The 26671-nt window shown below is 46.5% G+C and overlaps 2 protein-coding genes across 2 annotated transcripts in view; one reads left to right on the forward strand and one right to left on the reverse strand.

The window, feature by feature from the left end:
* The window catches only part of LOC147122558 (putative E3 ubiquitin-protein ligase HERC3), a 106184-nt gene extending 101588 nt beyond the window's left edge, over positions 1-4596 (reverse strand). The window contains exon 1 of the mRNA XM_086006726.1: positions 4340-4596. The gene's annotated coding sequence lies outside the window, so the exon portion shown is untranslated. The remainder of the gene's footprint in view (positions 1-4339) is intronic.
* Positions 4597-20850: 16254 nt separating this feature from the next.
* LOC147122559 (putative E3 ubiquitin-protein ligase HERC4) overlaps positions 20851-26671 on the forward strand; it is a 63898-nt gene continuing 58077 nt past the window's right edge. The window contains exon 1 of the mRNA XM_086006743.1: positions 20851-21243. Within this exon, the coding sequence (XP_085862869.1) occupies positions 21015-21243 (229 nt within the window). The 5' untranslated portion in view covers positions 20851-21014. The remainder of the gene's footprint in view (positions 21244-26671) is intronic.

A 26671-nucleotide genomic window follows, 5' to 3' on the forward strand; every position in this document is an offset into this window, starting at 1 on the left:
TGCACTTTTTCAAGGAGGCTTTGAGGGTGTCCTTGAAGCGTTTCCTCTGCCCACCTGGGGCTCTCTTGCCGTGTCGGAGCTCCGAGTAGAGCGCTTGTTTTGGGAGTCTCGTATCGGGCATGCGGACGATGTGGGCCGTCCATCGGAGCTGATCGAGCGTGGTCAAAGCTTTGATGCTGAGGATGTTGGCCTGAGCGAGAACATTGTGTGCGTATTTGTAACAGGCTACAAATGGTCACACGCCAACTAACAGTCTGCCACCAATGAGAAGCAACTACAAGGAGTGGGGTAGATCCCAGAGGAGTAATTTCAGCCCTGTAATACAGGCGAGGCTGTGACCACTGCAGACAATTCTTTTAGACATCATTTGAGTCTCAATTATTTTAAAATCAACGGCAATTTCTGTTGAGGTTGAGGTCACAATTTTGGGAAACAAAATGAAAATACTGATACAATATCCTAGCCTAAATTAACCATGACAAAACTTCAAAACGTGACATGTAAATTCAGTAAGAAAGGAAGTTTTGCATTTATATGGTGCCTTTCACAACCTCAGGGCATCCCAAACCGTTTTACAGCCAATTAAGCAATGGCTAGCATTTAAAGAATTAATACATAATTTACAACAAATATACATTGCTTTAAGGCACAAAAACCCCACAGGAAAAGTGGTCCAACCGTGGCTAACAAGAGAAGTTAAAGATGGTATTAGGTCAAAGGAAGAGGCTTATAATGTTGCCAAAAAGAGTAGTTAGCCTGAGGATTGGGAGGATTTTAGAATTCAGCAAAGGAAGACCAAGAAATTGATAAAGAAAGGGAAAATAGAATGAGAGTAAACTAGTGAGAGACATAAAAACAGACTGTAAAAACTTCTATAGGTATGTAAAAAGGAAAAGATTAGTGAAAGTAAATGTGGATCCCTTGCAGGCTGAGACAGGAGAAATTATAATGGGGAAATAGCAGAGAAATTAAACAAATACTTTGGGCTGGATTTTCATTGAGGAGGCGTGTAGGAGGCGGGATGAAAACTTTTGGGGTTGTAGTCCCGCCTCCATCGAGTTGTGGCCAACCCACGCGATTTTGACTTGATTGACCTTGTTAAGCCCGCCCAGCGAGCTCAGCAGGCCAATTAAGGGCCACCCGGCAACAGGTGACGTCACAGATTGATATTTCATCTGTCAAGAGCTTTTGACAGATGAAATATCAGCGTTTGACAGCTCTTTGAAGCTGTCAAACACTGACAATCTGTACTCCAGGTTAATTCCTTCCTCTCAGGATGATTTAGAGATCTCTCCGGAACAGAAAGCTGAATGCTGCAGATTTTGACAGATTGCGGCCATTCTGCTTTCTGTGCCGGTGAGATGAGGGACTCCCGAGACCTGAAGGAAGGAAGGCTGTAAAGGTAAGTAAATGTAATTAAAACTTCTTTAAACACTTTACACACACCAAACACACTTACCTCTGCACTCATGCACCCATCATTCACCTGAACACCGGACATCTCGACCCCTCCAAGCCCTTCATCCCGACAGCCCGCCTCGCTAACTTGGCGTGGTTTGGAGATGTCGGGAATCTCACACTTCACCAATAAAAATAGGGATTAGGCTAAAAGCTGCCTGTTAACTACCTGTTAACAGGCAGTTAATTGGCACTAATCCCCTTCCCGTCTCGGGGAGGCAGCTCCCAGCACAGGTCGGGTATCCGCCTCCTTTGAAACTGGCATGGAGACGGGTTGGGGGCGGGATGAGTTCGTGCCCCCCGATTTCGGGATTTTAACCCCCCACACGCCTCCAATCCCGCCTCCACGGCCCAATGAAAATCCTGCCCTTTGTGTCTGTCTTCACGGAAGAAGACGCAAAAAACTTCCCGGAAATAGTGGACAACCAAGGGTCTAGTGAGAATGAGGAACTGAAAGAAATTAGTATTAGTAAAAAAATAGTACTGGAGAAATTAGTGGGACTGAAAGCCGATAAATCCCCTGGACCTGATGGCCTACATCCTAGGGTTTTGAAAGAGATGGCTATAGAGATGGTGGATGCATTGGTTGCATTGGTTGAGATGGTGGATGCATTTCAAAACCCTACATCCTTGGGTTTTGAAAGAGATGGCTATAGAGATGGTGGATGCATTGGTTGTCATTTTCCAAAATTCCATTAATTCTAGAACTGTTCCCGCGGATTGGAAGGTAGCAGATGTAACCCCACGATTTAAGAAAGGAGGGAGAGAGAAAACGGGGAACGACAGACCAGTTAGCCTGACATCAATAGTGGGGAAAATGCTAGAATCTATTATTAAGGTTGTGGTAACAGGGCACTTAGAAAATAATAATAGGATTGGGCAGAGTCAACACGGAATTATGAAAGTGAAATTGTGTTTGACGAATCTGTTAAGAGTTTTTTGAGGTTGTAACTAGCAGAATAGATAAGGGGGAACCAGTGGATGTAGTGTATTTAGATTTTCAGAAGGCATTCAATAAGGTGCCACACAAGAAGTTATTAAACAAAATTAGGGCTCATGGAATTGGGGTAATATACTAGCATGGATTGAGGATTGGTTAACAGACAGAAAACAGAGAGTAGGAATAAATGGGTCATTTTCGGGTTGGCAGGCTGTAACTAGTGGGGTACCGCAAGGGTCGGTGCTTGGGCCTCAGCTATTCACAGTCTATATCAATGATTTGGATGAGGGGACCAAATGTAATATATCCAAGTTTGCTGATGATACAAAGCCATGTGGGAATGTAAGTTGTGAGGAGGATGCAAAGAGGCTTCAAGGGGATATAGACAAGCTAAGTGAGTGGGCAAGAACATGGCAAATGGAATATAATGTGGAGAAATGTGGAGTTATCCACTTTGGTAGGAAAAATATAACAGCAGAGTATTTTTTAAATGGTGAGAGATTGGGAAATGTTGGTGTTCAGAGGGATCTGGGTGTCCTTGTACATGAATCACTGAAAGTTAACATGCAGGTACAGCAAGCAATTAGGAAAACAAATGATTGTTGGCCTTTATTACAAGAGGATTTGAGTATAAGAGTAAAGACGTCTTACTGCAATTATATAGGGCCCTGGTGAGGCCACACCTGGAGTATTGTGTACAGTTTTGGTCTCCTTACCTAAGGAAGGATATACTTGCCACAGAGGGAGTGCAATGAAGGTTCACCAGACTGGTTCCTGGGATGGGGGGATTGTCCTATGAGGACAGATTGAGTAGACTAGGCCTATATTCGATAGCAAAATACTGCATTTCTCTCCACGGATGTTGCCTGACTTGCTGAGTTTTTCCAGCATTTTCTGTTGTTATTTAGGCCTATATTCTCTCGAGTTTAGAAGAATGAGAGGTGGTCTCATTGAAATATACAAAATTCTTACAGGGCTTGACAGGGTAGATGCAGAGAGGATGTTCCCCCTGGCTGGGGAGTCTAGAACAAGGGGTCACAGTCTCAGAATAAGGGGTCGGCCATTTAGGACTGAGATGAGGAGAAATTTCTTCACTGAAGGTGGTGAATCTTTGGAATTCTCTACTTTGGAATTCTCTACCCCAGAGGACTGTGGAGGCTCAGTCGTTGAGTATATTCAAGACAGAGGTCGATACATTTTTGGATATTAAGGGAATCAAGGAATATGAGGATAGTGCAGGAAGGTGGAGATAAGGTAGAGGATCAGCCATGCTCTTATTGAATGGCGGAACAGGCTCGAGGGGCCAAATGACCTACTCCTGCTCCTATTTCTTATGTTCTTATGTTAAGTATTGTTTTTGAAGTGTAGTCACTGTTGTAATGTAGGAAACCTGGCAGCCAATTTGCGCACAGCGAGCTCCCACAATGAAATAAATGACCAGATCATCCGTTTGAGGGTTAAATGTTGGCCCAGGACACCGGGGAGGACTCCCCCCGCCCCGCAACCCGCTCTTCTTCGAAATAGTGCCGTGGGATCTTTTACGTCCGCCTGTGAGGGCAGACGGGGCCTCAGTTTAACGTCACATCCAAAAGGCGACCCCTCTGACAGTGCAACAGCTCCCTCAGTACTGCGCTGGGAGTGTCAGCCTGGATTATGGGGTGCAAGTCTCCGGAGAGGGGCTCGAACCCACGACCTGTGCTGACTCAGTGGGGCAGAGTGCTACCCACTGAGCCCAGGCTGAACCACCACCCCCCAACCTTTAGAGATGAACATTGAACATTTTAACACAAACAAAAATACGCCCTGCACAATGAAAACTTTGCAGCTCCCTCAGCAATACATTGTGGCACTGAGAGGGGTGTCTCTTGCCAGCCAAGCGGCTGCTCACTACAAGGGGAAGGGAGAAGAGGAAGTGGGTTTCGATCATCGCTACAAAGTTACCTGAATGTTGCTCTTTTTTTGGATGGGATATTCACTGCCAGCGGAGACAACCTGGAGGTGCTTGCAAGGACTGCACTGACTCGGGCTGGCTGCCCAGCACCAGCGGGTACCTGGATCAGTGGGGGGGGGGCTGCTCAGCGCCTTTGTTGTTGCACCGATCCCCAGATGAGTGACAGCCCCGCGCCTGTCAATCACTCGCCTTCATCCCCGGGCCCTGGGCAACCTTTCGCTTCCAGGTTGGTCGCCGGGCGCCGTGATGGACAGCCCGATCCGCCAATCGCCGAGCCCGCACCTAGGCAACGCGGATGTGAGTGTCGACGGGCAAGCCAAAGCGGATCGCCTTAAAGGGGCATGCAGGCACTCTCACGGATCAGGAGCAATGCATTGTCTTAAAGGGACACTCCCATCTTTATGCAACACGAGCAATGTATTGTCTTAAAGGGGCACACCCATCTTTATGCAGCACGAGCAATGTATTGTCTTAAAGGGGCACACACAATCCTTCCTGGTGCAGAAGCAATACATTGTCTTAAAGGGGCATGCACCCACCTTCCTGGAGCAGGAGCAATGCATTGCCTTAAAGGGGCATGCACCCACTTCCCTGGAGCAGGAATTGTGCATTGTCTTAAAGGGGCAACCCCCCCTTTATGGATCAGGAGCAATGCATTGTCTGCAAAGGGATATAGATAGACTAAGTGAATGGGCAGTAAGGTGGCAGATGGAGTATAATGTAGGGAAATGTGAGGTTATTCACTTTGATAGGAAGAATAGAAAAAAAACAATATTTTTTAAATGGTGAGAAACTTTCAAATGTTGGTGTTCAGAGCGACTTGGGTGTCCTCGTGCAAGAAACACAGAAAGCTAGCATGCAGGTACAGCAAGCAATAAGGAAGGCAAATTACATGTTGGCCTTTATTGCAAGGGGGTTGGAGTATAAGAGTAAGGGAGTCTTGCTACAATTGTGCACGGCCTTGGTGAGACCACACCTGGATTACTGTGCACAGTTTTGGTCTCCTTATCTAAGGAAGGATATACTTGCCTTGGAGGCAGTGCAACAAAGGTTCACTAGATTGATTCCTTGGATGAGAGGGCTGTCCTATGATGAGAGATTGTGTAGAATGGGCCAATACTCTCTGGAGTTTAGAAGAATGAGAGGTGATCTCCTGGAAACATACAAGATTCTGAAGTAACATCAGAAAATGCTGGAAAAACTCAGCAGGCCAGGCAACATCAGTGGAGAGAAAATAGAGTCAACGTTTCGGGTCTAACCCTTTGTCAAGACTGGAAAGGCACAGGAAATGAAATAGATTAAAAGGCCGGGCTGGGAGAGAACAAAAGAGAAGTGAAGAGACATTAAGAGGCATTCAAAACGAGACGAGATGGTGATAGGACTAGTGGAGACAAAAGACGGCTCTAGATTAGGTGTGAAATGCGCTGGCAGAATGGGAGACAGCTGCCATGTGGGAGAGAGAAAAAAGGGGGGGGGGCAAAACAAAGGTGTGGATAAAAAATAAGTAAAAATGTAATGGGGGCCGAGGTTATAATCTGAAATGGTTGAACTCGATATTGAGTCCGGAAGGCTATAAAGTGCCTAATCGGAAGATGAGGTGCTGTTCCTCGAGTTTACGCTGAGCTTCCGTGGAACAATGCAAGAGCCCGAGTACAGTGAGGTCTGAGTGGGAATGGGGCGGTGAATTAAAATGACAGGCGACCGGAAGCTCGCGGTCATCCTTACAGACTGAACGGAGGTGTTCCACAAAGCGGTCACCCAATCTGCGTTTGGTCTCCCCAATGTAGAGGAGACCACATCGTGAGCAGCGAATACAGTATACTAGATTGCAAAAAGTACAAGTAAATCGCTGTTTCACCTGGAAGGGATGTTTGGGGCCCTGGACAGTGGGAAGGGAGGAGGTATAAGGGCAGGTGTTGCATCTCCTGCGCTTGCACGGGAAGGTGCCGGGCGAAGGGGAAGGGGTGCTGGGGGTGATAGAGGAGTGGACTAGGGTGTCTCGAAGGGAGCGGTCCCTACGGAATGCTGAAAGGGGAGGGGAGGGGAAGATGCGTTTGGTGGTGGGATCACTTTGGAGGTGGTGGAAATGGCGGAGGATGATCCGTTGAATGTGGAGGCTCGTGGGGTGAAAGGTGAGGACAAGGGGAACCCTATTGTGGTTCCGGGAGGGAGGGGCAGAGGTGAGGGCAGAAGTGCGGGAGATAGAACGAACACGGTCGAGGGCCGTGTCAACCACGGTAGAGGGGAATTCTCGGTTGAGGAAAAAGGAAGACATGTCGGAAGCACTGGTGTGGAAGGTGGCATCATCGGAGCAGATGCGGCGGAGATGGAGAAATTGGAAGAATGGAATGGAGTCCTTACAGGAGGCGGGGTGGGAGGAAGTGTAGTCCAGGTAGCTGTGGGAGTCAGTGGGCTTGTAGTGAATGTTGGTCAACAACCTATCCCCAGAGATGGAGACGGAGAAGTCGAGGAAGGGAAGAGTCGGAGATGGACCATGTGAAGGTGAGGGAAGGGTGGAAATTGGAGGCAAAGTGAATGAAATTGTCCAGTTCAGGGCGAGAGCAGGAAACGGCACCGATACAGTCATCAATGTACCGGAAAAAGAGGTGAGGGAGGGGACCCAAGTAGAATTGGAACAAAGAGTGTTCCACATATCCCACGAAAAGGCAGGCATAGCTAGGACCCATGCGGGTACCCATAGCAACACCTTTGATTTGGAGGAAATGGGTGGAGTCAAAGGAGAAGTTGTTCAATGTGAGAACAAGTTCAGCCAGGCGGAGGAGGGTGGTGGTGGATGGGGACTGGTCAGGCCTCTGTTCAAGGAAGAAGCGGAGCGCCCTCAGGCCATCCTGGTGGGGGATGGAGGTGTAGAGGGATTGTACGTCCATGGTGAAAAGGAGGCGGTTGGGGCCAGGAAACTGGAAACTGTTAAAGTGGCGGAGGGCGTCCGAAGAGTCGTGATGTAGGTGGGAAGAGACTGGACAAGGGGAGAAAAGATAGAGTCGAGATAGGAAGAGATAAGTTCGGTGGGGCAAGAACAGGCTGAAACGATGGGTCTATCAGGACAGTCCTGTTTGTGGATCTTGGAAAGGAGGTAGAAGCGGGCTGTGCGGGGTTGGGGAACTATGAGGTTGGTGGCCGCGGGGGGAAGATCTCCAGAGGAGATGAGGTCAGTGACAGTCTTGGAAATGGTGGTTTGATGTTCTTAGTGGGGTCATGGTCCAGGTGGAGGTAGGAGGCGGTGTCGGAGAGTTGGCATTCAGCTTCCGCTAGGTAGAGGTTGGTGCGCCAAACAACAACAGCACCACCCTTGTCAGCAGGTTTAATGACAATGTCAAGGTTGGATCTAAGAGAATGGAGTGCTGCAAGTTCAGAGGGAGGTAGGTTGGGGTGAGTGAGGGGAGCAGAGAAATGGAGACGGCCGATGTCACGGCGGCAGTTAGCGATGAAAAGATCTAGAGAGGGTAAGAGGCCAGGGGGAGGGGTCCAGGTAGAAAGAGAATTCTGAAAGCGGGAGAAAGGGTCAGCCGTGCGGGGGGAAGACTCCTGGCCAGAGAAGTGGGCACGGAGACGAAGGCGGCGGAAAAAGAGCTCAACATCGTGCCGAGCTCGAAATTCATTGAGGTGGGGACGTAAGAGGATGAAGCTCAGGCCTTTGCTGAGGACTGATAGTTATACTGTATTCGCTGCTCACGATGTGGTCTCCTCTACATTGGGGAGACCAAACGCAGATTGGGTGACCGCTTTGCGGAACACCTCCGTTCAGTCCGTAAGGATGACCCCGAGCTTCCGGTCGCCTGTCATTTTAATTCACCGCCCCATTCCCACTCAGACCTCACTGTACTCGGGCTCTTGCATTGTTCCACGGAAGCTCAGTGTAAATTCGAGGAACAGCACCTCATCTTCCGATTAGGCACTTTACAGCCTTCCGGACTCAATATCGAGTTCAACAATTTCAGATCATAACCTCGGCCCCCATTACATTTTTACTTATTTTTTATCCACACCTTTGTTTTGGCCCTTTCCCCCCACCCCCCGCTTTTTTTTCTCTCCCACATGGCAGCTGTCTCTCATTCTGCCAGCGCATTTCACACCTAATCTAGAGCCGTCTTTTGTCTCCACTAGTCCTATCACCATCTCGTCTGGTTTTGAATACCTCTTAATGTCCCTTCACTTCTCTTTTGTTCTCTCCCAGCCCGGCCTTTTAATCTATTTCATTTCCTGTGCCTTTCCAGTCTTGACAAAGGGTTTGACCAGAAACATTGACTCTATTTTCTCTCCACGGATGTTGCCTGGCCTGCTGAGTTTTTCCAGCATTTTCTGTTGTTACTTCGGATTTCCAGCATCTGCAGTATTTTGCTATCGTAAGATTCTGAAGGGGATTGACAGGGTAGATGCTGAGAGGTTGTTTCCCCTGGCTGGAGTGTCTAGAACTAAGGGGCATAGTCTCAGGATAAGGGGTCAGCCATTTAAGACCAAGACGAAGAGGAATTTCTTCACTCAGAGGGTTGTGAATCTTTGGAATTCTCTGCCCCAGAGGGCTGAATGCTGAGTCTTTGAGCATATTCAAGACTGGGATCGATAGATTTTTGGACTCTAGGGGAATCAAGGGATATGGAGATCGGGCGGGAAAGTGGAGTTGAGGTCGATGATCAGCCATGATCTTATTGAATGGCGGAGCAGGCTCGAAGGGCTGTATGGCCAACTCCTGCTCCTATTTCTTATGCCCTTATAGAAACATAGAAACATAGAAACATAGAAGATAGGAGCAGGAGTAGGCCATTCGGCCCTTCAAGCTTGCTCCGCCATTCAATGAGATCATGGCTGATCATCCAAATTCAGTACCCTGTCCCTGCCTTCTCCCCATATCCCTTGATCCCTTTTGCCTTAAGAAATATATCCAACTCTTTCTTGAATATATTTAATGAACTGGCCTCCACTGCCTTCTGTGGCAGAGAATTCCACAGGTTCACCACTCTCTGGGTGAAGAAATTCCTCTTCATTTCAGTCCTAAATGGCTTACCCCTTATCCTTAAACTATGACCCCTGGTTCTGGACTCCCCGGCCATCAGAAACATCCTTCCTGCATCTAGTCTGTCCAGGCCTGACAGAATTTTATTGGTTTCGATGAGATCCCCTCTCAATCTTCTAAACTCCAGTGAGTATAAGCCCAATCGACACAATCTCTCCTCATACGTCATTCCTGCCATCCCAGATATCAGCCTGGTGAATCTTCGCTGCACTCCTTCCATGGCAAGAATGTCCTTCCTCAGGTAGGGCGACCAAAACTGCACACAATACTCAAGGTGTGGTCTCACCAAGGCCCTGTACAACTGTAGCAAGACATCCTTGTTCCTGTACTCGAACCCTCTTGCTACGAAGGCCAACATACCATTTGCCTTCTTAACCGCCTGCTGCACCTGCATGCTTACCTTCAGCGACTGGTGCACAAGAACACCCAGGTCTCTTTGCACTTCCCCTTCTCCCAATCTATTGCCATTCAAATAATAATCTGCCTTCCTGTATTTGCCACCAAAGTGGATAACCTCACATTTATCCACATTATAGTGCATTTGCCACGTTTCTGCCTAATCACCCAACCTGTCCAAATCGTACTGGAGTTTCACGACATCCTCCTCACAGCATACCCAGCTTTGTGTCGTCTGCAAATTTGAAGATATTACATCCAATTCCCTCGTCCAGATCATTAATATATATTGTGAACAGCTGGGGTCCTAGGACCGATCCTTGCGGTACCCCACTAGTCACTACCTGCCACTCGGAAAACGACCCATTTATTCCAACTCTTTGCTTTCTGTCCGCCAACCAGTTCTCTATCCAAGTCAATACCTTGCCCCCAATCCCATGTGCCTTAATTTTGCACGCTAATCTCTTACGTGGGACCTTATCGAAAGCCTTCTGAAAGTCCAAATATACCACATCCACTGGTTCTCCCTTATCTATTTTACCAGTTACATCCTCAAAAAATTCCAGTAGATTAGTCAAGCATGATTTACCTTTTGTAAATCCATGTTGACTTTGTCCGATCTTGTCACTGCTTTCCAAGTGCTCTGCTATTACATCTTTTATAATGGACTCTAGCATTTTCCCCACTACCGATGTCAGGCTTACCAGTCTATAATTCCCCGCTTTTTCTCTACCACCTTTTTTGAATAGTGGGGTAACATTAGCTACCCTCCAATCCATGGGTACTGTTCCAGAGTCTATCGAGTTCTGGAAGATGACCAGCAATGCATCTACTATTTCTAGGGCCACTTCCTTAAGTACCCTGGGATGTAGATTATCAGGCCCTGGGGATTTATCGGCCTTCAGTCCCATCAATTTTCCTAACACCATTTCCCTACAAATACTGATTTCTTTCAGTTCCACCCTTTCATCAGACCCTATGTTCCCCGGCATCTCTGGGAGGTTATTTGTGTCCTCCTTTGTGAAGACAGAACCAAAATATGTATTTAGTTGGTCTGCCATTCCTTTGTTCCCCATTATAAATTCCCCTGATTCTGACTGCAAGGGACCTACGCTTGACTTCACCAATCTTTTTCTCTTCACATATCTATAAAAGCTTTTACAGTCAGTTTTTATGTTCCCTGTAAGCTTACTCTCATATTCTATTTTCCCTTTCTTAATTAATCCCTTTGTCCTCCTTTGTTGAATCCTAAACTGCTCCCAATGTTCTTAAAGGGGCTATATAAATGCAAATTGTTGTTGTTGTTGGAAGGATAAAGCTGTCACTGGGCCTGTAATGTTACCCAATCAACTCCTGATAACCCTATAAACCAATGGCCTAATGGGTAGTGTGAACAAGCAGCAAGAAGCCCACAAATTCTGTTTGCTGGTAAGCTGTGCAGTTTTAGTTGGTTAAATTCCTCGTGCACACTTTTGGGCCTTGACTGTTGCCATCTTGTGTCTAATCCTCTGGAGTTAGATAAGTGGGATGTGCCTCTACAGAGGCCAGCGTGCATACTTCCTATCAGGCTGTGTGAAATTCTCCAGGGCTTGAGTGTTAGCCGTGGCTCAGTGGGTAGGACTCTCGCTTCTGAGTCATGAAGGTTGTGGGTTCAAGTCCCGCTCCAGAGACTTGAGCACAAAAATCTAGGCTGACACTCCAGTGCAGTGCTGAGGGAGTGCTGCACTGTCGGAGGCGCCATCTTTCGGATGAGACATTAAGCTGAGGCCCCTGTCTGCTCTCGCAGGTGGACGCAAAATATCCCATGGCACCATTGCGTAGAAGAGCAGGGGAGTTATCCCTGTGTCCTGGTCAATATTTATCCCTCAATCAACATTACTAAAAATTAGAATATCTGGCCATCGTCACATTGTTGTTTGTGGGAGCTTGCTGTGCACAATTGGCTGCCGCGTTTCCTACATTACAACAGTGACTACAATTCATTAGCTGTAATGCGCTTTGGGGCGTCCTGAGGCCGTGAAAGGCGCTATATAAGTGCAAGTCTTTCATTTTTTTCTTCTTTTTAAGAATGTTAAGCATGATGATGGTTTTTGACATCTATCAGACATCCATCCGGCCAAAAAAAAAATTGGAGAGAAACAAAAAAGGGGCCATGCTTTTCAAATATGGTGATTTCTGTATTATAGGCTGCTTTATGGTGGCTGAATAAAGCAGTGTTTTTATTGCCTGTGATTTGGGGATTTGTACCAGTGTTTTTGAGATCGCATTCCAGTCATCTGTTGGCACTCTGAAAATGAATGTTGGGCATTTTAATACATAGCAATTTTTTTTACCTGTTCCAATTCACCATACTTCTAAACCAGTGTTGTCCAACAGAAATCGCTGACTACAACAAGAGCAACTTGTATTTATATAGCGCCTTCAACATAGTAAAGCGACCCAAGGAGCGTGATCAGAACAAGATTTGTCACCGAAGCACATCAGGAGATATTAGGACAGGTGGCCAAAAGTTTGGGCAAAGAGGTAGGTCTTGAGGAGTGCCTGAAAGGAGGAGAGCGAGGTAGCGAGGCGGAGAGGTTTAGCGAGGGAATTCCAGAGCTGTGGCTACAGCGAAACCATTTTAGCTCTCTGCACTCATTTTAATGTTTAAAAATCCCTTACACACACACACACTCAATACAGGTAAATCTATCATCATTCAGTAACCGAAGAAGTAAAGCACTCAGGGCGATCAAAAAAAAAACCCACGCGCGCACTCTGGTATTGGTCTTACCATTTTACTAACAAACGCACAAAAAGGTTAAAGTTCACATGCATATGGCATGCAAAGATGAGCATCGAGATCACATGACCGACGCCGGTGTCTGTTACTCATTTTTTATTTACTATATCAGAAATGCAATTAGCCACATCTGGATTTCCCAGTTAGCCACCTGTGGCTATTGTGTTGAACAACACTGGCCGAGGCAGGCCAACTGCTTTACAGTGACTGTATCAGGCCAATTATTTTTTTATGACATGTGGTTTTGAGATTTTTACCCTTGTTTTAGGGATCAGATTCCAGAGTTCTGGCGGTAGTCTGAAAATTAATGTTGGCCATTTTAATACCGAGCAGTTTATTACCTGTTCCATGTCACTGCACCACTAAAACTATGTTAAATAAACACTGTAAGGGCTACAGCGATTAAGAACAGGTTAAAACCACAACAACAACAACTTGTATTTATATAGCATCTTTAACGTAGTAAAACGTCCCAAGGTGCTTCACAGGAGTATAATAAGACAAAAAAAATTGACACCGAGCCACATAAGGAGAAATTAGGGCAGGTGACCAAAAGCTTGGTCAAAGAGGAGTGTCTTAAAGGAGGAAAGAGAGGCACAGAGGCGGAGAGGTTTAGGCAGGGAATTCCAGAGCTTAGGGCCTAGGCAACAGCAGGCACAGCCACCAATGGTTGAGCGATGATAATCAGGGATGCTCAAGAGGATTCTAGGTAATGTAGGTGGGCAAGTAAGTGGTAGAAGTGTCAGTAGGAGAGCATTTTGGTGACAGTGACCATAATTCAGTGAGATTTAAGGTAGTCATGGAAAAGGACAAAGATGGACCGGAAATAAAGGTTCTAACTTGGGGGAAGGCCGATTTTAGTATGACAAGGCAGGATCTGGCCAAAGTGGACTGGGATCAGCTACTTGTAGGAAAATCCACATCGGAGCAATGGGAGTCTTTCAGAAAGGAAATTGAGAGAGTACAATGGCAACATGTTCCCGTAAAGGTCAAGGGTGGGACCAACAAGCCCAGGGAACCTTGGATGTCAAGGGATATACAAGAATGGATTAGGAAAAAAAGGGAGGCTTTTGGCAGATACAAAGGACTAAAAACAGTGGAAGCCCTAGAGGAGTATAGAAAGTGCGGGGGGGTACTTAAAAAAGAAATTAGGAGAGCGAAGAGGGGGCATGAAAAAACACTGGCGGGCAAAATAAAGGAAAATCCCAAGGTGTTTTATAAGTATATTAAGGGCAAGAGGATAACCAGGGAAAGAGTAGGGCCCATTAGGGACCAAAGTGGCAATCTGTGTGTAGAGCCGGAAGATGTAGGTGAGGTTTTAAAGGAATATTTTGCATCTGTGTTCACTATGGAGATGGATGATGTAGGCATAGAAATCAGGCAGGGGGATTGTGATATACTTGAACATATTAGCATCGAGAGGGAGGAGGTACTAGCGGTTTTAGCGGGCTTAAAAGTGGATAAATCCCCAGGCCCAGACGAGATGTATCCCAGGCTGCTGTGTGAGGCAAGGGAGGAGATTGCAGGGGCTCTGACACAAATTTTCAGAACCGCTCTGGTCACAGGGGAGGTGCCAGAGGACTGGAGAACAGCTAATGTAGTACCATTATTCAAGAAGGGTAGTAGGGATAAACCAGGGAATTCCAGGCCAGTGAGCCTAACATCAGTGGTAGGGAAATTATTGGAAAAAATTCTGAGGGACAGAATTAGTCTCCACTTGGAGAGGCAAGGATTAATCAAGGATAGTCAGCATAGCTTTGTCAGGGCGAGATCATGTCTGACCAATTTGATTGAATTTTTTGAGGGGGTGACTAGGTGTGTGGATGAGGGTAGTGCAGTTGATGTGGTCTACATGGACTTCAGTAAGGCTTTTGACAAAGTCCCGCATGGGAGACTGGTCAAGAAGGTAAGAGCCCATGGGATCCAGGGCAACTTGGCACATTGGATCCAAAATTGGCTTAGTGGTAGAAGGCAGAGGGTGATGGTTGAAGGTTGTTTTTGTGACTGGAAGCCTGTGTCCAGTGGGGTACCGCAGGGATCGGTGCTGAGTCCTTTGCTGTTTGTAGTGTACATTAATGATTTAGATATGAATGTAGGAGGTATGATCAGTAAGTTCGCAGATGACAGGAAAACTGGTGGAGTGGTAAATAGTGAGGAGGGAAGAGCCAGGCTACAGGACGATATAGACAGGTTGGTCAGATGGGCAGAACAGTGGCAAATTGAATTTAACCCTGAAAAGTGTGAGGTGATGCATTTTGGGAGGACTAACAAGGCAAGGCAATGAATGGTAGGACCCTAGGAAGGACAGAGGATCAGCGGGACCTTGGTGTGAATGTACATAGATCCCTGAAGGCAGCAGGACAGGTAGATAAGGTGGTTAAAAAGGCATATGGGATACTTGCCTTCATTAGCCGAGGCATAGAATATAAGAGCAGGGAAGTTATGATGGAGCTGTACAAAACATTAGTTAGGCCACAGCTGGAATACCGTGTACAGTTCTGGTCGCCATACTATAGGAAGGATGTGATTGCATTGGAGAGGGTGCAGAGGAGATTCACCAGATGTTACCTGGGCTGGAGCGCTTCAGCTATGAAGAGAGACTATCAGGCTGGGGTTGTTTTCCTTGGAGCAGAGAAGGCTGAGGGGGGACCTGATTGAGGTGTACAAAATTATGAGGGGTATAGATAGGGTAGATAGAAAGGAACATTTCCCCTTAGTAGAGGGGTCAATAACCAGGCGGCATAGTTTCAAGGTAAGGGGCAGGAGGTTTAGAGGGGATTTGAGGAAAAACTTTTTCACCCAGAGGGTGGTTGGAATCTGGAACTCACTGCCTGAAAGGATGGTAGAGGCAGGAACCCTCACAACATTCAAGAAGCAGGTACACTTACGCACATGGTGCGCCCCTGGCATCCATGGGCCACTACGCAGTGCACAACTCTGCAGCGTCTGACAGCAAGCTTATGTGTGGGGCTTCACACCTTTCGGAGGTTGGTGGCGTACTCCATAAAGGAGAAGATTTGAATAATTTTTTCAGGCAAAAAATTATTGTAATTTTTGGAATGCTTTGAAAAGAAAGACTTGCATTTATATAGCGCCTTTCATGACCACCGGATGTCTCAAAGCACTTTACAACCAATGAAGTACTTTTGAAGTGTAGTCACTGTTGTAATGCAGGAAACGCAGCAGCCAATTTGCGCACAGCAAGCTCCCGCAAACAGCAATGTGATAATGACCACCTAATCTGTTTTTGTGATGTTGATTGAGGGATAAATCTTGGGCAGGACACCAGGGAAAACTCCCCTGCTCTTCTTCATAATAGTGCCATGGGATCTTTCACACCCACCTGAGGAAGTAGACGGGGCCTCGGTTTAACATCTCATCCAGGGAAAGACACCACTTCCAACAGTGCAGCACTCCCTCAGCATTGCACTGGAGTCAGCCTAGATTTTTGTGCTTAAGTCCCTTGGAGTGGGACTCTGAACCCACAACCTCCTGCCTTAGAGGTGAGTGTGCTACCCACTGAGCTGACACTACAAGTAATGATAGATACTAAATTGATTACAGTATTTAAAAGGTACTGGTATAAGAACTTGCATTTATAGACAGCGCCCTCTGGATATCCCAAAATACTTTACAACCATTGAATAACTTTCAATGTTAGATAGACAAACACAGAAGTCAATGTGTGCACAAACAGGTCTTACAAATAGGAAATTGATGAATAACCAGATAATTCTCAATCTGCAATGTCAAAGGAACCTACTCTACATCAACTGGCAACAACCCCTCACCAATGTCATCATCTGTCAATAGGCTAATCCTGATCCATTCCCTGAATGATAAATAAATAAAGATTTGCATTTATATAGTGCCTTTCACAACCTCAGGACGTCCCAAAGTGCTTCACAGACAACGAAGTGCTTTTTTTAAAAGTGAAGACCACTGTTGTAATGTAGAAAACGTGGCAGCCAATTTGCACACAGCAAGCTCCCACAAACAGCAATGAAATAAATGAGCAGATCAACTGTTTTTTAGGGGTTGGTCGATGGATAAATGTTGAGCAGGACAACAGGGAGAACTCCCCTGCTCTTCTTTCAAACATAGGGTGACCATATTTCCTAAACTAAATCCGGGGACACACAGGGTGGGAGCACAGCAAAGTAGCCAGGATGGAATAGGTCGGTTGCGCAGCGAAGCGAGGCAAAGATTTTTGTTATTTTGATGCAAACTGAAGCTGCAAAAAAGCGGCGCCGAAACTTTCCGCCCGAATAATGCGGCCGCTGTTCACAGCCTCTGCCGGCCGCAATCACCGGCTCCTCCCCCTCCTCACGGCCCGACACTCACCCAAACTATCCATAGAAACATAGAAACATAGAAGATAGGAGCAGGAGTAGGCCATTCGGCCCTTCGAGCCTGCTTCGCCATTCAATGAGATCATGGCTGATCATCCAAATTCAGTACCCTGTCCCTGCCTTTCTCCCCATATCCCTTGATCCCTTTAGCCTTAAGAAATATATCCAACTCTTTTTTGAATATATTTAATGAACTGGCCTCCACCGCCCTCTGTGGCAGAGAATTCCATAGGTTCACCACTCTCTGGGTGAAGAAATTCCTCCTCATTTCAGTCCTAAATGGCTTACCCCTTATCCTTAGACTATGACCCCTGGTACTGGACTCCCCGGCCATCATAAACATCCTTCCTGCATCTAGTCTGTCCAGGCCTGACAGAATTTTATAGGTTTCGATGAGATCCCCTCTCAATCTTCTAAACTCCAGTGAGTATAAGCCCAATCGACACAATCTCTCCTCATACGTCATTCCTGCCATCCTAGGTATCAGCCTGGTGAATCTTCGCTGCACTCCCTCCATGGCAAGAACGTCCTTCCTCAGGTAAGGCGACCAAAACGGCACACAATACTCAAGGTGCGGTCTCACCAAGGCCCTGTACAACTGTAGCAAGACATCCTTGTTCCTGTACTCGAACCCTCTTGCTATGAAGGCCAACATACCATTTGCCTTCTTAACCGCCTGCTGCACCTGCATGCTTACCTTCAGCGACTGGTGCACAAGAACACCCAGGTCTCTTTGCACTTCCCCTTCTCCCAATCTATTGCCATTCAAATAATAATCTGCCTTCCTGTTTTTGCCACCAAAGTGGATAACCTCACATTTATCCACATTATAGTGCATTTGCCATGTTTCTGCCCAATCACCCAATCTGTCCAAATCGTACTGGAGTTTCACGACATCCTCCTCACAGCTTACCCTCCCACCCAGCTTTGTGTCATCTGCAAATTTGGAGATATTACATCCAATTCCCTCGTCCAGATCATTAATATATATAGTGAACAGCTGGGATCCTAGGACCGATCCTTGCGGTACCCCACTAGTCACTGCCTGCCACTTGGAAAACGACCCGTTTATTCCAACTCTTTGCTTTCTGTCCGCCAACCAGTTCTCTATCCAAGTCAATACCTTGCCCCCAATCCCATGTGCCTTAATTTTGCACGCTAATCTCTTATGTGGGACCTTATCGAAAGCCTTCTGAAAGTCCAAATACACCACATCCACTGGTTCTCCCTTATCTATTTTACCAGTTACATCCTCAAAAAATTCCAGTAGATTAGTCAAGCATGATTTACCTTTTGTAAATCCATGTTGACTTTGTCCGATCCTGTCACTACTTACCAAGTGCTCTGCTATTACATCTTTTATACTAGATTCTAGCATTTTTCCCATTACCGATGTCAGGCTTACCGGTCTATAATTCCCCGCTTTTTCTCTACCACCTTTTTTGAATAGTGGGGTAACATTAGCTACCCTCCAATCCATGGGTACTGTTCCAGAGTCTATCGAGTTCTGGAAGATGACCAGCAATGCATCTACTATTTCTAGGGCCACTTCCTTAAGTACCCTGGGATGTAGATTATCAGGCCCTGGGGATTTATCGGCCTTCAGTCCCATCAATTTTCCTAACACCATTTCCCTACAAATACTGATTTCTTTCAGTTCCACCCTTTCATCAGGCCCTATGTTCCCCGGCATCTCTGGGAGGTTATTTGTGTCCTCCTTTGTGAAGACAGAACCAAAGTATGAATTTAGTTGGTCTGCCATTTCTTTGTTTCCCATTATAAATTCCCCTGATTCTGACTTCACCAATCTTTTTCTCTTCACATATCTATAAAAGCTTTTACAGTCAGTTTTTATGTTCCCTGCGAGCTTACTCTCATATTCTATTTTCCCTTTCTTAATTAATCTCTTTGTCCTCCTTTGTTGAATCCTAAACTGCTCCCAATCCTCAGGATTATTGCTTTTTCTGGCCAATTTATATGTCCTCTCCTTGGATCTTATGCTACCCCTAATTTCCCTGGTTAGCCACGGTTGAGTCACCTTTTTTTGTTTTATTTTAATTTTTATGCCAAGGCCACGGGTCATCCACACGGCCCGGCTCCAGCCACCGCTCATTATCGCGGTTACTGGCGGTCCCCGTTACTCAGACATTTTGGCTCCGGGGCCGATTTCTTGTCAACCGAATTTCACAAGACTGTCTGGAGATTCGATGGGGGATTGGGGAGGTTGAGAGGCGAGTGGAGCATGCGTACTGCGGCCACAGGGCGCGACCTCTGCATAAATTAAAGTCCCTCAGTGAGTCCACCCCTTCTACTGGTTGAAAACAGGAGATTGACAACCCTCCCGCCAATCAGAACCCGCCCCGCCGCACAGCCTCGCCCACTTGATTGACCGACCGCAGGGCGGCTCGGGCTCACGTGGCTCCGGCTTTGATCCTGCGAGTGTTCGGGGACTCTTCCAGGGACATTGTTTTCCCGGGGACACAATCCCTCATCCGGGGACTGTCCCGGAAAATGGGGACGTATGGTCACCCTATTCTAATAGTGCCATGGGATCTTTTACGTCCGTCTCCCTCGGTGCTACACTGAAGTTTCCTGCAGTGTTGACTTATTGATTGAATGTTTTAGTACTCACATTTCACTTAAGAACATCCACTCCAATCCATCAAGCCCCACTCCGGGTACTTGAGCACATAATCTGGGTTGGCGCTTCGGAGCAGTGCTGGAGGAGGGAGGAGCTGCACTGTGAGGAAGTGTGGTCTTTTTGGGTGGGACGTTAAACCGAGGCCCTGTCTGCCCCCTCAGGTGGGTGTACTATTGGAAGAAGAGCAGCGAAGTTCTGGTGTCCTGCCCAATATTTATCCTTCAATCCACATCCCTAAAAACAGATTATCTGGTCACTATCATATTGGCTGCCCTGTTTCCTATATTACAGTAGTTCACCACACTTCACAAAGTACTTCATTGGCTGTAAAGCTCTTTGGGGCGTCCAGTGGCCATGAAAGGCGCTATACAAATGCAAGACTTTTTCTTTGTAAAACCACCACCTTCTCAAGGGCAATTAGCGATGGGCAATAAATGCCAGCAATAAAAACAGAAAATGCTGGAGATACTCAGCAGGTCAGGCAGCATCTGTGAAGAGAGAAACAGGGTTAATGTTTCAGGTCGATGACCTTTCGTCAGAACTGGAAAAAGAAGGAAATGGAACAGATTTCTGCTCTTCTCTCCGACGGGATTTCCATTTATCTCTTTTACCTTGTTCCTCTTCATTGCTTTCTGCCTCCCTTCTCGTGTTTGATCAGGTCTTTCATCCCCTCCCCCCTTTCCCAGCCCCGACACTTGCTTAAAAATCTGTTCCATTTCCTGCTTTTTTCCAGTTCTGACGAAAGGTCATCAACCTGAAACGTTAACTCAGTTTCTCTCTCCACGGATGCTGCCTGACCTGCTGAGTGTCTCCAGCATTTTCTGTTTTTATTTCAGATTTCCAGCATCTGCGGTACTTTCTTTATGTACTTTTGAACTGTCGCCACTGTTGCAATGTAGGGAAATGCAGCAGGCAAACTGGGCACAGCAAGGTCCCATAAACAGCAATGAGATAAATGACCGAATAATCTGTTTTGATGGCATTAATTGAGAGATAAATGTTGATCAGGACACCGGGAGAACTCCACTGCGCTTCTTCGAAATAGTGCTGCGGGATCTTTTACGTCCACCTGAGAGGGTAGACGGGGCCTCGGTTTCTCCAGCATTTTCTGTTTTTATTTCAGATTTCCAGCATCTGCAGTATTTTCTTTTTGTAATAAATGCCAACCTAGATCCTGAGAATGAATTAAGAAAAAAACACCGTGTGGACGTTCTGAGGTGGTGAATTGCTGCCACTTGTGAAGGACTGGGGGTGGGAATAATTACTGCATTGAGCAGGATAGGATGCATGAAAGATGCTGAGTGGCGGATTGGTCCGAAGTCGACTCTACCTTGCCTCCTTGCCAATGAGACTGGTTCGCTTACTGTAAGTCAGTCAGCCAGTGCTCCTGAGGCACAGAGAGCCAGCGTTACAACCCTCAGTGAGGTGGTCCAGGGGGAGGAGGGAGGCAGCAGGGAAGAAGATGTTTTGCTGGGGAGATGGTGCCTCTGCCCCGCTGGGGCTGCTGGATCAGGGCAGTCGCCGAGTCATTTCGGAGCCGCGAGAAATCGAATGGTTACGGAGCCGGGCGGTGAAGCAAGTGTGTTGTGGAGAAAGGCACTCGGTCTTTCTCCTGGCCGACGGCACCGTGTTTTCTTGCGGCGATAACGGGAATGGACAACTTGGGAGGAAGAAGAGCGAGTCTCCCTTCGGTAAGCATTCAGACTGAGCTGTGCATGGTGGAGTGACAGCCCCCACATTACTCCCCATTAGACTGTGCACCAGAGGCTTTAAGATAAGTTTAACATGTCTTCATTTCTTCCCTTTTCCCCAGTTCCAAGTGTCTTTATTCACCACCCCACCGACACTGTAACTCTGTGGGCTAAGTTCCTCTCTTGTGGGCGAAGTTAACGATAATTTTGATCAAACTCTCCTTATAAAACAGTGGCAATTTAATGCAATCGTTTTGGTTTAATTTTACGTACAGGGATCAGTGACTGGTACTGCTTTCTGTTCCTAGTTCAACAGTTTCGTTTTCTCACATAGCTGCTACTTTCCAGGAGCATGTTTCCCGTGCAGCAGTTTCGATTTACAATCTAGACACTGAAGTGTGTGCAGTGCAAAGATTAGGAAAAAAACATTCAGGGTGTAACTTATTTGAAGTAGGAAGTGTTGGCAGCACCCCTGCAGATATTGCCATTGTACCTGGGATAGAAGGCACAGGCCATTCGGCCCAACAGGTCTATGCTGGACTATATGCTCCACATCCTCCTACCCTACTTCCTCTAACCTCCATCAGCATATCCTTCTCCTACATGTGTGTATCCAGCTTCCCCTTAACTGCACCTACCCAATTCGCCTCAACTACTCCTTGTGCTAGTAATTGTTGATTGCATGACAAATTCTATGTTGCATTCTCCTGCTTTTAACAAGATAAATGGTGAATTAAGTTAAATTAAAACATTTTTTTCCACAGGTTTATTATTTTTAAATATTTTAAAGAAAGGTAAGTTTATTTTTAGCTCCGTTAGAAACTGTAATTAATTTTTTTTTAAATTTAAATTATTGTTTAAAATAGTTATTTTATGTAATTTATAGTTATTTTAAAAATGTGATTTTAAATAAAAGTTTATTAGAAGTTTTAGTGATGTTTTGTGGCTGAATTATATTCATAGATTTAGACTTCACCCAGTGCTAGACTCCTGCGCGCCTCACCCCCCACCCCTCCCCAATATATCGTTGGTCTCCTCATGCATTGAATTGGGTGCACATCAAAAGTATTGAAGCACATTATGTACACACTTAGAGAAAGAATCTCACTGTGTAAAAATTGAACCGCAGCATCACAGGTATGGCTTATAAAGGCATGAAGGGAAAATCAACAATTCGGGAAAAGTTTTCAATTTATTTAACTACTACTTTATGTAGAGTTAACTACTTTTTAAAAAATTCATTCACGGGATGTGGGCATCGCTGGCAAGGCCAGCATTTATTGCCGATCCCTGATTGCCCTGGAGGAGGTGATGCTGAGCCACCTTCTTGAACCGCTGCAGTCCGTGTGGTGAAGGTGCTCCCACAGTGCTGTTAGGGAGGGAGTTCCCAGGATTTTGACCCAGCGGCAATGAAGGAACAGCCGATATATTTCCAAGTCAGGATGGCGTGTGACTTGGCGGGGAACTTGCAGGTGATGGTGTTCCCAATGCGACTGCCGTCCTTGTCCTTCTAGGTGGTAGAGGTCGCGGGTTTGGGAGGTGCTGCCGAAGTAGAGGGCGGTGAACGTTGGATCAAACTGCCCAGAGAGGCAGTGAGAGCAGAATATATGGAAATATTTAAGGGAGAATTTGATCGATATTTGAGGGTGTGCGTGATTGAGGGTGTATTGGTTTTTTGGGACCGACCAGTTAGTCTCTGGGGTAATTTCCAGTCCTGAACTTTCATAAGAACATAAAAAATAAGAGCAGGAGTCGGCCATAGGGCCCCTCGAGCCTGCTCCGCCATTCAGTAAGATCATGGCTGATCATTGACCTCAACTCCACTTTCCTGCCCAATCTCCATAACCCTTGATTCCCCTAGAGTCCAAAAATCTATCTGCCTTAGCCTTGAATATACTCAAAGACTCAGCATGCACAGCCCTCTGGGGCAGAGAATTCCAAAGATTCACAACCCTCTGAGTGAAAAAATGTCTCCTCATCTCAGTCTTAAATGCCTTCCTCTAATCCTGAGACTATGCCCCCTAGTTCTAGACTCTCCAGCCAGGCAAAACAACCTCTCAGCATCTACCCTGTCAATCCCCTTCAGAATCTTGTATGTTTCAGTGAGATCACCTCTCATTCTTCTAAACTCCAGAGAGTATCGGCCCATTCTACACAATCTCTCATCATAGGACATCCTCTCATCCCAGGAATCAATCTCGTTTCCTGCGTTCCTATTTACTGGGGGAATAAAAAGAAAGACTTGCATTTATATAGCGTCTTTGACGACCACTGGACGTCTCAAAGCGTTTTACAGCCAATGAAGTACTTTTGAAGTGTAGTCACTGTTGGAATGTAGGAAACGCGGCAAATGTGGCAAGCTCCCACAGACAGCAATGTGCTAATGATCAGATAATCTGTTTTAGTGATGTTGATTGAGGAATAAATATTGGCCAGGACACCGGGGATAACTCCCCTGCTCTTCTTCAAAATAGTGCCATGGGATCTTTTACATCCACCTGAGAGAGCAGACGGGGCCTCGGTTTAATGTCTCATCTGAAAGACGGCACCTCCGACAGTGCAGCACTCCCTCAGCACTGCACTGGAATATCAGCCTAGCTGTATAAATATGGGTGGGCGTGTTATAATCACAGCCAACTGGGGGACATGACATGTGGTGAGTGTAGCGTGCTTGAGCGGAATAGATGACTTTGGACCTATGGTTCCCACACTGGGGGTTTCCTCGCGTCATGTCTGGATCGGTTTTAGACTAATTGATAGAGATTAATCAACATCTGCATTATCGGATGGTAGAAGGCGAACTAGATGGACCGTGGTCAGTTTTGCCTTGCTAGCGAAGCCCACATCTCAAGAATAAATATTGTTTTTAAATGGGTTTAAAGACATTCTTCTCCTGAATCTTTCTTGTGATGCTTTGAAACTGGGCTGCTCCTGGTTGGGTGGGGCAGGTAAGGTGTAAGGATTGATTGTTCTGAGGCCTATTTCGCTCTGAAACAAGCCATTAGGATATAGATTGAACGGCCCGGTGTGAATTATTCTCTGATTTACCTCTTTGCCCTACAGAGAAGCGATTGGCTTCTGATTGGAAGTTCTCTGCAGCGACGCGCCTGAGATTGGGAATTCGTCCGGTCAGCGAGGGAATAATAATAGATAGTCAGCTGCACTGCCTTGTTGGACAGCGCATTGGGGCTCAAACAGCCTGCACTTTAGGAAGGATGTGCAGGCCCTTGAGAGGGTGCAGAGGAGATTTACCAGAATGGTTCCGGGGATGGGGGATCTTAGCTACAAGGACAGGTTGGAGAAGCTGGATTCGTTTTCATTAGAGCAAAGGAGGTTGAGGGGTGATTTGATAGAGGTGTACAAGATTATGACAGGTTTGGATCGGCTAGACAGGGAAAGGCTGTTCCCACTAGTTGATGGTACAAGGACTAGGGGACACAGATTTAAGGTTTTGGGCAAGCGATACAGGGGGGATGTGAGGAAAAACTTTTTTACTCAGCGAGAGGTGATGACCTGGAATTGGCTGGCGACGGAAGTGGTGGAAGTGGAGACACTCAATGTTTTCAAGGGGAGACTGGATAGGCACTTGAGGGAAATAAACTTGCAGGGCTACGGGGAGAGAGCGGGGGAATGGGACTGACTGGATTGCTCTACAGAGAGCAGGCACGGACTCGATGGGCCGAATGGCCTCCTTCTGTGCTGTTATGACTCTATGACAGGTGACTGTGCCGCACTTGTCAAAACGGCAATAAAAAATGAGGGTGTAGAGCAGATACAGTCAAGTACTCAGTGACATCCCTGCTCTCCATCTATGTTATTGCGCAATACAATATAAGAAACTACAGTGGCAATATTTCATCTTTAAACTGGAAAAGGTACACGATGCACTCTTGTGTGTATTAAGAACCGAATCAGAATCAGTGTGTTTCACTGTTAACTCAGCAGCCACTGAATATACAATATCAGCATTCTCAAATCTCCAATCTTCCCCACTTAAACTCGACTGCAGAGATGCCGTGGGCAGGATTTTCATTGGGCCGTGGAGTCGAGATTGGAGGCGTGTGGGGGGTTAAAATCCCGAAATCAGGGGTCCCGACCCCATCCCGCACCCAAACCCACCTCCATGCCAGTTTCAAAGGAGGCGGGTACCCGCCCCGCACTGGGACCCACCTACCCAAGGCGGGAAGGGATTAGTGCCAATTAACTGCCCATTAACAGGTAGTTAACAGGCAGTTTTTTAGCCTAATCCCTATTTTTAAGGTTGAAGTGTGGGATTCCCGATGGCTCCAAACCACGGCAAGTTAGAGGAGTCGAGCCATTGGGTTGAAGGGCTTGGAGGGGTCGAGATGTCGGTGTTCAGGTGAGTGATGTGTGCATGAGTGCAAAGGTAAGTGTGTTTGGTGTGTCTAAAGTGATTAAAGAAGTTTTACATACCTTTTCTTTCCTTTTCAGCCTTCCTTCCTTTAGGTCCCAGGAGTCTCTCATCTCACCGGCACAGAAAGCAGAATGGCTGCGAACTGTCAAAAGTGACAGCCTGCAGCTTTCTGTGCAGGAGAGATTTCTAACTGAGTCTGTGGAGAAGGACTCATGTTAGAAGTAAGACTGTCAGTGTTTGACAGCTTCAAACAGCTGTGAACCACTGATATTTCATCTGTCAAAACCTCTTGACAGATGAAATTTCTGTCTGTGACGTCACCTGTTGCCGGGTGGCCCTTAATTGGCCTGCTGAGCCCGCTGGGCGGGCTCAACAAGGTCAATCAAGTTAAAATTGCGTGGATTGGCCGCATCTCGATGGAGGCGGGAGTACAACCCTGAAAGTTGTAGTCCCGCCTCCTACCCGACTCCTGAGTTAAAATCCTACCCCATACGTGTATGGTGAAAGTAGGCCGGATAAGTAGTGAAATGTTTCATCTCAATTTCTGGAGAATAAACATAGCTTTGAACTGGTGCCCAGGCTGCTGAGAAGACTACAGACATGTTTGAAATCTGTAACTATACCATTGCCAGTAACTCTGGAATCAAATGAAATGGTATCAGAAAGGATCTCGTAATAAGCCTCTTATCCACGTGTTACATTTTTTACTGGTCATTCCTTGATCAATGTAATTTTTCGTAGGGAATAATGCATGCCTGTCACGCACATTACCGGGAGTCACAAATTTAAGTTGTATAAGGCTAGATCTAGGTTAGATGTCAGGAGCCTCTGGAACAGGTGCCGTCTTGTGCGGCGGATGCTGATTCGCTGAAATCCTTCTAGCGAGAGCTGGACCTGTTTCTGGCTGGGGCAGAGATCGCCTCTCACAGAGGGTAGGTGCTGCAGGGAATTCAGGACCAGAGTGACCTCCTGGACTGGTTTTGATCACCTCGATGGGTTGGAGAGGAATTTCCCAGATTTCCCCCCTCCGCCCAAATTGGCCTGGGTTTTTAA

Source organism: Somniosus microcephalus, chromosome 2 (genome assembly GCF_052327205.1).
Source record: "Somniosus microcephalus isolate GS21.2 chromosome 2, FLI_Smic_1.0, whole genome shotgun sequence".
Taxonomy (NCBI): domain Eukaryota; kingdom Metazoa; phylum Chordata; class Chondrichthyes; order Squaliformes; family Somniosidae; genus Somniosus; species Somniosus microcephalus.